Below are 15,258 nucleotides of genomic sequence, written 5' to 3'. Positions count from 1 at the left end.
TAAATGTTAAGCATAATCCATATTTGTTTTTATAACCAGGAACCGTTTGAGGATGGCTTTGCAAATGGGGAAGAAAGTACTCCAACCAGAGATGCTGTGGTCACATATACTGCGGAAAGTAAAGGAGTCGTGAAGTTTGGCTGGATCAAGGGTGTATTAGTATGTATATATAGACTCAATTTTATAGTTACAGCATATCTGTTGGTTATAAAATCTTCATAATTTGCTTACCAGTTCTCAAGAGAACTCTTTTTTCTCTTTGTTAACTGTCTTATCTGAGTGCTGTGGAAAACCAAATTAATAGCTTGTATCTCCTTTGCTTTTGGATATTAAATTCAGCAAAGGAGATATGCCATTTATTTTGCCAAATTATTCTTGATTCTATATAATGTGTTACTGATGGTATTAAATTATATTTCATTGCCTCTTGCGATTCTTGTGCACTGTCACTTTTCAGAAATTTAGTATGAAGACTATCAAATTGGGAGCATCAGAATCAAGAAGGCTGAGCAGGGAATAGAGCTGAAATATGTCTACTTCCTTTTATACTACCCCCATTATGTTTTGAGGAGAAGTGTATAGAAGTTAACAAGCAAGAAAGGAATACAGGAGAAATACTTAAGTGTTGAATTCACTTTGCTGCATAGTTTTAGGTGGTTAAGGTTCAGATTTACTTCTGTTTTTCTGTTTGAAAGGCACTAACGATCTGACTAAAATAGGCTAGATTGCCTTCTCATTGGGACTTTGGAAGCACTTAATAGGGGTTGTATTGGAATTTCAGGGAGAAATAGAGGGAAAAAAAATCACAGTTCTAGTAGTAATTTTATTGCCTAATCCATAAGGTGAATGTGAAGCTTCAGGTTACTGTATTGTTTGCTTATTCTTAGATTTTAGTGTTTTAGAAGACTATGTTCTGTGTATGAACTTAGTAAATAAAAGTGAAAATAGAGGAAACTTTTACAAATAATTAAAATTTTAAAACATGAACAATTGGCATTTTGTATTGACAAATATTATGTAATACTTAAATCTGCTGAAGAAATCATGAAATGAGGATGTTATAAAAGAATAAGCAAAAGTTAAACTTGTATTGATAAAAGGGAATGTGCACTACTTTTTCAAAGGGCTGAATTTTTGAAATATCTCTTGTATCTTGTTGCTTCTGCTGCTTCACACAATTGTGATGAGTGCATTTATTTTCATACACACTCTTATATGTTACACTGTGTTTATATTAGCTCAAAAGTAAGCTCTTATTAAGCTCTTTATAAAAAACTGTTAAAGAAAAGGGTGGAGTAGGAGTTAGATTTAAAACTATGCATGTCCTTCTACTTTGGCTGGTTTAATGCTTACTATATAATGTTTGATTATTCTTCCTCTGTGACATGGCCTCTTTTTCCCTCTTAGGTACGTTGTATGTTAAACATTTGGGGTGTGATGCTCTTCATTAGATTGTCATGGATTGTGGGTCAAGCTGGAATAGGTAAGTGAAGTTATATCCTGCTTGATTTGAGAATAAGCAAAATAACTGTGTCTGAGCTCTTAACCTCGTAAAACTCAAGAAATTAGGGTCATTTTGAACTATGTTTTCCTGTATATCAGATTGTTGTCTTAATGTTCCTTTTTTTATAATTATGATTTGGTTTTTCTAAAATGAGATCAAAATTGGGTAATTTATAACTTAAAATGTAAATTCAGCATTCTTAGACCAACCAGTTTTAGGTAACGACAGGCTTCAACAAGAGTGTAAGTATTCTTACGATCTTTTTTTTCTCCTTAAAGGTCTGTCAGTCCTTGTAATAATGATGGCCACTGTTGTGACAACTATCACAGGATTGTCTACTTCAGCAATAGCAACTAATGGATTTGTAAGAGGAGGTAAATTGAATCTTTTTGTATCGTCATCATCAGATTACTCTTACTAAACAGAAATCTAAATTGTATTTTTAATTATTTTTTACTTTAACTGAAGCAACATATTAAGTCTATATAGACAAGAAAGTTGCTACTGAGCACTTCCAGACCAGTATATTTCAATGTAAAATTTTATATCAACTCATATGTATGCTTTAAGTTATTCAGAGTGTCTCGTAGCAAGAATGGAGCATCTCCTTTGGTCTCTTATCCACTGGGCTGCTTCTTAATTGCCTCCTCCAAGGCTTGCCCTTGGATCATTCAGCAACATGCTCCTGGCATTTATTCAACATTGTAATGGGGTAACCTCATTCCCCACCTCCATCCCCTATTGAGGGAAACTGAGGCAGTATACCTTCCCCATGATCTAATAGCATTGTGTGAGCTATACCTGGTACTGTTAATTAATTAATTAATTAATTTGGAGATGGAGTCTCACTCTGTCACCCAGGCTGGAGTGCAGTGGCATGATCTTGGCTCAGTGCAACCTATGCCTCCCAGGTTTAAGTGATTCTTCTGCCTCGGCCTTCTGAGTAGCTAGGATTATAGACATGCACCACCATGCCCAGCTGAATTTTGTATTTTTAGTACAGACAGGGTTTTGCCATGTTGGCCAGCCTGGGCTCGAACTTCTGACCTCAGGCGATTTGCCTGCCTTGACCTCCCAAAGTGCTGGGATTACAGATGTGAGCCACTGCACCTGGCCCTGGGACTTTAAATTCATACTTTAAAGTCTAGCTTTCTGTGGGCACTATGAGACCTCTCCTTAGAGTCTACAAGATCTGCCTTGTGAGACTTTTACCCTCCCTAGGAAGAGGACCTAAAAGAGTACAGGAGAATGGAATCAGGATCCCTGAAAACAAGAAGAAAAGAATTCCATTTTCCAAATCAAAATTCCTCAGTCAGAGTAAGAAGATCCCTGGAGAAAGGAGACAGAATGTCTGCCAGCACCTGTAAAGTCATGGTAGCAAATCAACTGAGAAAAGATCTATTTCATCTGCCTCAACTGTTTTGAATATCCCTGTTTGACATTATATAACACAATTTCCATTTTACCTGCATCAAGTATTTGGGTGTGGGAGGAAAAGAGAACCAGATTGAGCTTTTGATTTTTCACCATCGTCTTTATATATTTTAGACACCAGAGGATCCAAATCACTAAGACCCTTGGAGGCTGGTATCTTGTATCAATATGATTATGACTATGCTGAGCATGCATCACTGTTGACTGAAGTTTTATGCTTCTGTTAGCCTGGATTGAGCTATATTGGGATATACGATGCGGATATGTTCAGCAGAGTTAGTCAGATAGTACTTAGAGATACTTTTTGGCTTCTCGTGAACTGGGTACTCCATGTGTCATTTCTCTCTGCCACAACTGGGGAATGAAAGTGGGGAGAGAAATGGACTGGGCTGTTACGTATTTGTAGGGGGTCAGCAAATCATTAGATAATTTATCCTTTTCCTCAGACCTTAGAATCTAGGCTGTGAGCCTCAAAAGGAATGGGGCATGAAGCCACTGGCAACATTAACTTCACACTTTTCCCCCATTTGAATCAGACTTTTGGAAGGTAGAGATTTTGCAAGATTGTGACCAAAAAGCCATTTCATTTTTCAATACCATTGGTAGTTTACATACCTATCTATCTATCTATCTATATCTCTCTTTACAAATACATTTCCCTCATAGACTTCATGTACAGTCTTCTGTCCTGGAGTGCCAGGGAAAGTATGAGAATGTGGAACCCACACAGATCTGTCCCAAAAAATGACTATATATTGTAATTTTACATGAGTTTCCTGAAAAATCTGTTCACAAAGGAAGAACCTAGAGGGTAAAAACCATTTGAAACTCTGTTATGAGGTGTTCATACAATCGAGAACGTGATACATTTGCTGAAATAATGAAACCCATAGAAGATAAGAGAGAAAGTTATTAATTTAAAGAATGACCAAATACTATAAAGCTTTCTTAGAAGGTATTCATTTTTCACTTAGTGACTTTGGACATCTGGATGGTCTTTATAGAATATATATGAGCTGCATCGTCTGCAATGAGTGTTTTCTAGAGATTCTTTATTCACTTCAAGCCCCTTTTGTCTCCTCTATATCTGACTCAGATTTGGAAACCCCTAACATGATTTATTTTGCTATCCTGAAAAAAGTATTTTCCACATGGAAGAAAGTAGATGCAGACGTAAAACGGAGATCACATTATACCTGTATTCAGGATTCTAAATTGAAAGTATTAGTCTTAAGATGTATCCTGAAAGTACATATTTTTTAGCTTTTTCCATTAAAGTGACCTATAGTAAATGACCAACTCAGCGGCAATAAGCAATTCTTGTGCCCATGTTGTGTATTTCCACTCAAAAGAACCAGCGGACTTCAGAGAAAAGATTGATTCCTTATCTGGTTAGGAAATGAGCTTAGACAACTTTTCAGATCCAAAAGTATTGAACACTATTAGTTTCATGTCAAAAGGACCTAAGAGTCAACTTAAAGGAGCTAACACTGGCTAAAGTTTGGATAATTTGAAAAACAATAATGATGATAACTGACTTGGATGAAAATATATGAAAATATGGATGTAAATCCATAAGTTCACAGTGGAACAAACCAAAAAATCTCACTTTTCACCTTTGAAACATACTAGGGAACCATCTTATGAAAATTGATAAATAGTGTTTAATCAAACTCCTGAAAGTTTTCTTTCCTGAACTCAAGGTAACCAAGAAGTCGATGAGATTCGTTCTTCAGATAATTACTCTACATAATGAGTGAAGGAGGAAAGAGAATTAGAATATTCCAACTTTGTATGGATCAAAGACTTAAATCTAAGACCTGAAACTGTAGAAATTCTAGAAGATAACATTGGAAAAGCTCTTCTAGGCATTGGCTTAGGCAAAGAATTCATGACCAAAAACCCAAAAGCAAATTTAACAAAAACAAAAATAAATGGGACCTAATTAAACTAAAAAGCTTCTGCACAGCAAAAGAAATAATCAGCAGAGTAAACAGACAACTCACAGAGTAGGAGAAAATATTTGCCAACTACTCATTGACAAAGGACTAATATCCAAAATCTACAAGGAACTCAAATCAGCAGGAAAAAATCAATCCCATCAAAAAATGGGCAAAGGACATGAATAGACGATTCTTAAAACAAGATATACATATGACCAACAAACATATGAAAAAATGCTCAACATCACTAATTATCAGAGAAATGCAAATTAGAACCAAATGAGATACCACCTTACTCCTACAGGAATGACCATAATTAAAAAAAAAAAATGAAAATAACAGATGTTGGTGTGAATGTTGTGAAAAGGGAACACTTTTACACTGTTGGTAGAAATGTAAGCTAATATAACCACTATGGAAAACAGTATGGAGATTCCTTAACTAAAAGTAGAACTCCCATTTAATCCAGCAGTCTTCCTGCTGGGTATCTACCCAAACAAAGGAAAATAAGTCATTATATGGAAAAGACACTTGCGCACACATGTTTATAGCAGTAGAATTTGCAATTACAAAAATATGGAACCAACCTAAATGCCCATCAACCAGTGAGTGGATAAAGAAAATGTGGTGTATATAATACACCATGGAATACTATTCAGCCATCAAAAGGAATGCAATAATGGCATTTGTGGCAACCTGGATGGAGTTGGAGACCAACATTCTAAGTGAAGTAACTCAGGAATGAAAAACCAAATCTCATATATTCTTACTTATAAGTGGGAGGTAAGCTATGAGGATGCAAAGGCATAAGAAAGATATAATAGACTTTGGGGATGCGGGTGGAAGGGTGGGAGGTGGGTGAGGGATAAAAGACCACACAACCACACATTGGGCATAATGTATGCTGCTTGGGTGATGGGTGCACCACAATCTCAGAAATCACCATTAAGTAACATCCATGTAACCAATAACCACCTGTTCCCCAAAAACTATTGAAGTAAATTTTTTTTTTAAATTCCAACTTCTGTAAAGCATTTACTTGATAAGAATACCTGTGAAGTATTGTTTCCCAACAAATTAAATCTGAATCACATTATGCCAGTATCTCCAGAAGCATTTTATAGAATATTCAGGGGAGAAAGGAACTTCTTTTTTTTTTTTTTTTTTTTTTTGGAGACGGAGTCTCGCACCGTCGCCCAGGCTGGAGCACAGTGGCCAGATCTCAGCTCACTGCAAGCTCCGCCTCCCGGGTTTACACCATTTACACCATTCTCCTGCCTCAGCCTCCTGAGTAGCTGGGACTACAGGCACCCGCCACCTCGCCCGGCTAGTTTTTTGTATTTTTTTTTTTAGTAGAGATGGGGTTTCACTGTGTTAGCCAGGATGGTCTCGATCTCCTGCCCTCATGATCCGCCCGTCTCGGCCTCCCAAAGTGCTGGGATTACAGGCTTGAGCCACCGCGCCCGGCCGAAAGGAACTTCTTAAATGACAGCATAGGGTGATGACAGAAAATTCCAGACTGGGAATCTCTATGGAGCAAGAAATCCTTATTCAAGGCTCAAAAAAAGATGGAGAGGGGAGTTAATAGTTTAAAACAAACTTGAGATTCAATGTATAGTTACGAGTTTTGTTTGCCATTTTAGCTGTAAACTATAAACTACACTTCTTGGTGGTAGCAAGAATCGCTGAGTTGGATTTCCTACAGCTCAACTGCTGAGGACTTGATTTTGACGGCCTACCTTGTAAGGGCTACTTAGAGAGGATGGTAATAGAGCTAGAATTACCCAGAGGATTGGTGTCTTAAAAGGAAACGGAGAAATGCTGTGGGAAAAGTGATGTCTGGTGAACCCATCTGAACTTTTTGTAGACTGAAAATTGACTATTAAGGGAATTAATAAGGAAATAAATTTTCTTAAAATACTATTCAAGGGTTGGGGAACATTGTGGTTACTGTTTAGTAATTTTCATTCAAAGAGCCCCATTTTAAACTTGATGCATAGTTTTAAAAAATTAATGTTAACTAATTTGAGATAATGCCTATTTATCTTGATTCTTAACTGAATTATAACATGTATTTATGTTTTATTAATTGAATAATATTTTATTCTCATCTCAAAAATTACATGTTTGCAACTTTGCAGAAGTGTGTGAATTCAGTGAACTTTCCCTAGTGTTGTGTACTTATTGCCATAGGGGAGATTTAATATTACTAATTAATTTTAACATTGGCTTTAACAGTACATTTTAGAGATTAAACAGATAATCTAGGAAAGTTGTACTTTGTTATTAACTTGTCAACAAATGTAATAATGTCCAACTTTGAAGTCTCATGTAATGGAAACATGCAAGGTTTCTGAAAAAGTCAAAATGTAGAAAATAAAAGATGCTTAGTTTCAGGCCTAGTTCAGTTTTAGTAGTGATTTGGGATACTATTTTTTATTTATTTATTTTTTTGGAGACAGAGTCTTGTCCTGTCACCCATGGAGTGCAGTGGCGTGATCTTGGCTCACTGCAAGCTCTGCTTCCCAGGTTCACGCCATTCTCCTGCCTCAGCCTCCTGAGTAGCTGGGACTACAGGTGTCTGCCACCACGCCTGGCTAACTTTTTGTATTTTTAGTAGAGACGGGGTTTCATTGTGTTAGCCAGGATGGTCTCAATCTCTTGACCTCGTGATCCACCCACCTCAGCCTCCCAAAGTGCTGGGATTACAGGCGTGAGCCACCTCGCCCAGCCGATTTGGGGTACTATTTAAAGCTACTGGAAGCAGGTTAGAGAATCATCACTTAAGTTGCCTGCCTTCCACAGGGTAAGAATAGCAGTGCCAAGGAACTGATGGAGTTTATTTCTGTCATAGTCCCTGCCTGCAAGACACATTAATGCTTTTCAGATTATTGCAGGCTACAGGGATTTTAGAGCCCTTTCCTGTTCTACGAATCATGGCAGTGTTCTTGAGAGCTTGGATTTTATAGAATTTTCATGGATCTTTGCAACAGGTTTTGCAACTTGAATGGTGCTGGCCAGCAGCCACCTTGACTCAGATCTGCATTTCCTGGATTACACAGAGTTGTCCCTTCTTTAATTAATCCGTGAATTTAGACTCATTCATAGAATAGAGGGCAACTGCAGGCAGCCTTTCATAAGATGAAGACTATAAATTCTTGGTTTTAATTCATACGGTATTATAGGAACTGAGCAATAGAAAGGAAAGGTTCCTCAATCACTTTTTGTTTGGGGGCATTTAGTTGACTTAGTTAAAAGCAGAGGTCAGTACCTTTTCAGATAAAAGGCTTGGTTACGTAAAACTTCAGATAGGTAGTTCTGAAGTTTCCAAAATCTAAAATCAACATAAACTTGCCTATTACGTGATGAAGTTTTATGTTACTTGTAGTTTAGTCAATCAACAGACAATTGTTGAGCATTTTGTGACAGACACTGGGTTTTTAACAGTGAAAGACAAGATGCTGTGTTCTTATGTTCTTGGAGAGCTTATGTTCAGATAATAATAGTAGCTATTATTTTTTTGAGACCTAACTGCTAGGCATGATGCCATGGTGTTGACATACATTATCTTATGTAATGCAACATTGTGGTTAGTCACATTTAACATTTACATGGATAGTGAGAACAAAAAAAATCAATTATATTCATTTTTTAACAAAATTAATTTTCATGCCGATTCTGCTGGTGAATTTTTAAAATGTCTACATAAGTCACAATTACTTTTATGTACTCATTTCTTTTTACTTTTCTCTGAAATAATTGAATACCTCCTCATTTTTGTAAATAGATAAAGCCGAAAACATTGGAAATAAGGAAAAACTTTTTCCACATACTGTGACAGAAAGTGCTTTCTGTATTTGAAAAATCAGATTATCATTGATCATCAAATTTTTTTTGTTTTATCCATTGTATAACTATTAGTTCCTACAATTATCAAGCAAGGAGTTCTAAGTTAGAATTCAGCTCCATAGTTACCTTTTTAAATAGCTAATTTCTTTGAAATTATAACTTTTCAGATCAATGAAGTGTTTGAAGCAGCTGTATAATACAACAACACAGTTGTGTTATGAGGTTTATTAGATTTAACATAACATTATGTTTTCAGTTCAGTAAAACACTATTTGCATACTATGAATAGCTCAGATATGAATCTGCCAAGTAATAGAATTTTCAGGATGGGTTTTTTCTTTAGTCATTGGTGATCTTTCAGTTTTGCCAGTTTATGCAGTTTATTATTATTAATACTTCAGCTTGGTTCCAAAATTGTTTGCTGCAGAATTAGGGTTATATGTCTTTGCCTCTTGTATCTTAAAATTTAATTGAATTATTCTGGTGATCATTTACAATAGATAACACCTAATCCTGGTTGGAAGATTCCTTGTTTGTCACTTTGCCTTTCCCTGTTTGATAAAATAATGGCAACAAAATAGAGAAAATTTGCCAAACATTAATAGGCAAGGTCTTTATTTTTTATTTGTAAACCAGGGTACTAGAATGTATTTCGTTATTGTCACCCTTTGATTCTTTCCTGAATACACCAAGAAAACTTTATTTTCACAAAATTTTCACTTTCTATTCCAACCAACAGTGCGTTTCACTTGTTCCATATCTGTATCCTCACCAGCAGTTGGTATTGTCCTTTTTATTTTTCATTCTTGTATGTGCGTAGTGGTATCTTATGATGGTTTTCATTTGTACTTCCTTGATGGCTAAAGATGTTGGGCGTCTTCTCAAGCGCTGTAAGTGTAATTCTGTAGCCCATATTTTGAAGTGTTATTTATTATATTGGGAGTTCTTACTATTGAGTTTTGAGACGTTCTAGATACAAGTACTTTACCAGATAAATTATTTGTCGTTATTTTCTCTGAGTATATGGCTTGTTTCATTCCTTCAATGGCATCATTAGAAGAGCAGCTCATAGTTTTAGCTATGTCCAGTTCATCACTTTTTCCTTTTTAGATTATGCTTTTGGAGTGGTATCTAAGAAACCTTTCCCTAGCCCAGGGTCCCAAAGATTTTCTTCTGTGTTTTCTTCTAGAGGTTTTACAGCTTTAGGTTTTCAGCTAGATGTATTACCATTTGTAGCTAGCTTTTGTATATTTTGTGAAATGTGAATCAAGATGCATATGGATATCCAGTTATTCCAGCACCATTTGTTAAGATGATCTCTTTTCTGTTTACTTACCTTTGTGCTTTTCTCAGAAATTAATTGACCCTATAGTGTGGGTCTATTTCTAGTCTCTGTGCCATTCCATTCATCTTTGCAAAAACCCTTGTGACTCTTACACCATTCATGAAGTTCTGCACTTTAGGTAATAGCAATACGACTAGGATCTGTTTCTTGTTTACACACTTCTGACTCCAAATGTGTGGGTTTTCCCCACACAAACCAATTCCCCAACTCTCTGGACACTAATTGGGTATCTAACAATTCGATTAAAGTTTGACACTAATTGCCCAGAGTTGATGCAGACCCTATAAGTTAAGAGCTCCATCTCACAAGACTACTCCCATTTCAGATGCCAGTTGCAATTCCAGGCCTCCTGTACCTCTGACCAACTGGCTATATATTGGGGGTTTCCACAGCCCCTTCCTCAGGTTTGATGATTTGCTAAAACGGCTCCTAGAACTTAAGAAAACAGCTTACTATCATCAGTTTATAATAAAGACTACAACACAGAAAGAGCCAAATAAAAGAGTTGCATAAAGCATGGTATGGGAGAAGGGATGCAGAGCTTCCATGACCTCTCCAAGTGCCACCCTCCTGGCACCTCTGTGTTCACCAGCCTGAGTTCTCTAAACCCCTTTGTTTATAGAGTTTTCCATTATATAGCCACGATTGATTAAATCATTGGCCATTAATGATTAGCTCAGTTTCTAGTCCCTCTCCCTTCTCTTCTCCCCCTGAGGTGTGAGGGGTGGGAGCTGGGGTGGTTAATGGGGTTATTGAAAGTACTAACCCTCTAATCACATAGTTGTTTTTCTAGCAACTAACACTGTCCAATCTGGAAGCTATCTAAGGGCCCACCAAGTCACCTTATTAGCATAAACTCAGGTTTGAAGGGGCTTATTTTAAATAACAAAAGATGCTTCTCTCACCTTATCAGTAAATTCCAAGGGTTTTATAAGCTCTGTTGCAGTAACCTTGGATGAAGACCAAATACATATCTCTTCTTATATCACAACATCACAGCAAGGAAAATAATTTCAGTATTTTGCCGGAGTTTAAAATGGAATTGTGATCGGGCTTTATTTTTTCCAAAGGTTTTTAAATTACTTAACTCTTAAAACGATAATAAGAGATAGGTGAGGCAATCATTTTAGTTTTGATTATAGTTATGGAACTAAATAACAGATTGCTTTAGTCTTCTCACAGCTTTACTCTTCACCTATGGCTTAAAGTCACAGACCTTTCTGAATCTCAGCCTTACTGTGTGTGAAATTAGAAGTTTAATACCAGGATTCTATGAGGCTACACATAGGGACCACAGTGGAAGTGTAGGGAGAGGGTGGTAGGTGGCGAGGAGGAGTTTGGGTCATTTCCTTGATGTTCAGGGATGAGGAGCATCTTTTTATGTATTTATTGGCCACTTGTACTGTCTTCTTTTGGGATGTAGTCACATCTTTAGCCAATTTAAAAATTGGGTTGTCCTTTTGTTACTGATTTGTAGATTTTTCTGTATATCTAGATATGTTATTAGATTTGACATATATATTGTGTGTATTCGTTCTCAATCTGTGGCTTGTCTTACCATTTTTATCATTTTCTTAATCATGTCTTTCAGTGAACAGACGTTTACCATTTTGATGAAGTCCAATTTCTCTCTCTTTTTTATGTTAGTGCTTTGTTCATGGTAGAAATATTTGCCTATCCCAAGGCCATGAAGATATTCTCCTGTATTTTCTTCTAGAAGATTTATAGTTTTAGTTTTCAGATTTTTATCTGTGGACAATCTCAAATTAATTTTGAGGTATAATGTGAGATGGAGAGTGCAATTTTTCTTCCTACCCTTTTTGCCCCCAGCCTTGTACACATATCCACTTGTTTTGGCACCATTTGTTGAAACAACTGTTTCTTATTGAGTTGTTTTTGATACCATTGTTGAAAAATCAGTTGTCTGTCATCTGGACTAAATTCTGTTGCATTGATTTGTTTGTTTATCCTATGCTGGTACTATCTTGTCTTGATTGATTAGCTTCATAGTAAATCTAAGTCTTCTAACTTTTCTTTTTCAAAATTGTTTTGGCTTTTCTAGATCTTTGGCATTTTCATATAAATTTTTGATTTAGGGTGCCAATTTCTGCCAAAAAATTGGATTAATAACCTAAATATATAAGGAGCTCAAACAACTCCGGGAACAAAAGCTAATAATCCAATTTAAAAATGTGTAAAAGATTTGAATAGACGTTTCTCAAAAGAAGATATACAAATGGCAAGCAGGTATATGAAAAGGCACTCAGCATCACTGGTCATCAGAGAAATGCAAATCATGTAAAAAAATCAGGCAGTAACAAATGCTAGAGAGGATGTTGGAGAAAAGAGAACTCTTGTACACTGTTGGTGGGAATGTAAATTAATATAACCACTATGGAGGACAGTTTGGAAGTTCCTCAAAAAAACTAAAAATAGAGCTACCATATGATCCAGTGCTGTATATATACCCAAAAGAAAGGAAATCAGTATACTGGAGAGATAGCTGCACTCCCGTGTTTGTTGCAGCACTCTTCACAATAGCCATGATTTGTCATCTGTGAATAGAGATGGTTTTTACTTTTTCTTTAGAGTCTCCAGGACTTTTTCTCCTCTTTTTCTTGACTGTTGAACTAGCTAAGACCTATGGTACCATGTTGACTAGAAGTGGTAAGAATAAACATCCTTTCCTTGTTCCTAGTCTTGGAATGAGTTCAATATCACTGTTAACTATAAGATTTTAAAATATGTCATTTGTCAGATTGAGTTCTATTTCTGAGTTGCTGACCATATTTATCATAAACGGATAGTGAATTTTGTCATGATTCTCCTGCATCTGTTGAACTGTATGTATTTTTTCTTCCCTTATTCTATTATCACAACCTACATATATATATAATATATATAATATATTATACATTATATGACATATATAATATATTATATGACATATATTATATGACATATATAATATGTAATATATGACATATATGATATGTGACATATATAATATGTAATATATGACATATATCATATATGTCATATATTATGTGTAACATATGACATATATTATGTGTAATATATGTCATATATTAATTATACATATTATATATTATATATATAAATTTTTTTTTTCTTGCATCTAAAACAACCTACCTTTTGTAGGGTAAACGTCACTAGGTCAGAGATATTATCCTTTCTGTCGAATTTTACTTGCTACGACTTTAACATTTTTGAGTATGATCATAAGGAATATTGGTCTGGAATTTTTTCTTTTTTTTTTTTTGTCTGAGACGGAGTCTCGCTCTGTCGCCCAGGCTGGAGTGCAGTGGCGCAATCTCGGCTCACTGCAAGCTCCACCTCAAGGGTTCATGCCATTCTCTTGCCTCAGCAATCTCGGCTCACTGCAAGCTCCACCTCAAGGGTTCATGCCATTCTCTTGCCTCAGCCTCCCAAGTAGCTGGGACAACAGGCACCAGCCACCATGCCCTGCTAATTTTTTGTATTTTTAGTAGAGACGGGGTTTCACCGTGTTAGCCAGAATGGTCTCGATCTCCTGACCTTGTGATCCGCCCACCTTGGCCTCCCAAAGTGCTGGATTACAAGCGTGAGCCACTGTACCCGGCCTGGAATTGTCTTTTTTTTTTTATAATAACCTTATTAGGTTTTCATGTCAGTATTATACTCATCTTATGTGTTCCCTTTTCCTCTATTTTCTGAAAGAGTTTGTGTAAAATTGATCTTATTTCTTCCTCACTGGTGAAGTCATCTGCGCCTATAGTTTTTTTTTTCTTCTTTGTTTTTAATTAGCTATTACCAGTTTTTTTTAATATTTAAGAATAATTTTGGTTTTCTTCTTACTATTTTTTCCGTTTTAGATTTTATTTACTCTTCTTCCAGTTTCTCAAGGTAGAAGCTTAGATTATTGATACATCCTCATTTTTTTAGTATAAGCATTTAAAACAAATTTTACTGTTATTTCTATGTTAGATGTATCTCACTAATTTTATGTTGCACTTTCATTATCAAATCAGTTCAAAATACTTTCTAATTTCCTTTGTGATTTATTTAAAAGTGTGTTACATAATTTAAACATTTAGAAATCTTTCATGCATCTAATATAGTTCTGTTATGGTCAGTAATATACAGTGTGTCATTTCAGGTTTTTGAAATTGAGACTTATTTTATGACTGATATCAGTTTTTAATGTTGGGCTTTTGATTAGCCTAGTTAGGTTTTTGATTACTGATTGGAGATTTAATAAGAGTTACAGGGGCATATATCCCCAAATCAAGATGTAATAATGATGGAACTCAGTATTGTCACTACTTAGTATCTCTAGCATCTGACTAATTATGTTCTTTACAGTCAGGGTTTAGGGTAGTTTATGGCCAAATTCTGAGACCCCATCAGGACTTTTTTTCCGTATTGACATCTGTGTTTGCTTGATCAATAGCTTTTTTTAATAAAATAATTTTTATTTTCTATTAATGTCTTCAGCATTTTTAGCGATAACAGGAAGGCTGATTTACAGGAGTTTATCATACATATTGTACTGGTAAGCAATTAAGTCAGGGAGATCTGAGTTTAAATACAGTTATTAGCTGCTTCCATGACCTTAGCCAAATTACTTAACCTCCCTGAGCCTTAATTTTCTCATTTGTAAAATGAGGATGACATCAGTACTTTAGTAGAATTAAGTTAAATGTGTAGTATTTAACAAAATAAGGTGTACACCTAGTCTGTGCTGATTAGTAAAAAATACCACAGTCTTTCAGAGTGGTAGATCTTTAAAAATAATAATAATAATAACCTCTAGGAAATAGGAATGGAAGTGGGAGGGAATAGGGCAAATAACTGTTGCTTTTCATAAGAAATAATAGAAGATGATGTGCAGTAGTTTTTATATTCTTATCCATGTGTCACTTCCTTTTTCTTGAAAACAATACAAATCTTTTAAAATGTGAGTTTCACATTTTAAGTTTCTGTATTTGTGAAAGACTTTTAAATTTTGTGAAAATTCAGTTAACATTTTATAAAATCAAAACTTTAAGGCACATAACATGAATTTCTTGCTCTAATAGGTCCTATTGGTCATATTTCTGATTCTAAAGTTTGTATTGTCAACAACTAAAGACAGGAGTGTTGACTAATTTCAGTAACCTGTCTTTGTGACTCCATTTTCT

The 15,258-nt window shown here is 35.5% G+C and overlaps 1 protein-coding gene across 4 annotated transcripts in view; it reads left to right on the top strand.

Moving 5' to 3' along the window:
- SLC12A2 (solute carrier family 12 member 2) overlaps window positions 1–15,258 on the top strand; it is a 110,697-nt gene that overhangs the window by 28,905 nt on the left and 66,534 nt on the right. For all 4 annotated transcript variants that reach the window (XR_004056264.1, XM_030926856.1, XM_010359872.2 and 1 more), the window contains exons 2-4: window positions 40–159; window positions 1,408–1,483; window positions 1,783–1,878. Coding sequence is in view for 3 of the 4 variants with exons in the window: in XM_030926856.1 (XP_030782716.1) it covers window positions 40–159; window positions 1,408–1,483; window positions 1,783–1,878 (292 nt within the window). In the remaining variant the exon portion in view is untranslated. The remainder of the gene's footprint in view (window positions 1–39; window positions 160–1,407; window positions 1,484–1,782; window positions 1,879–15,258) is intronic.

Source organism: Rhinopithecus roxellana, chromosome 3, assembly GCF_007565055.1.
Source record: "Rhinopithecus roxellana isolate Shanxi Qingling chromosome 3, ASM756505v1, whole genome shotgun sequence".
NCBI lineage: Eukaryota > Metazoa > Chordata > Mammalia > Primates > Cercopithecidae > Rhinopithecus > Rhinopithecus roxellana.
The sequence above is the reverse complement of the archived record's forward strand: the minus strand, read 5'-3'. Positions and strand labels throughout refer to the sequence as shown.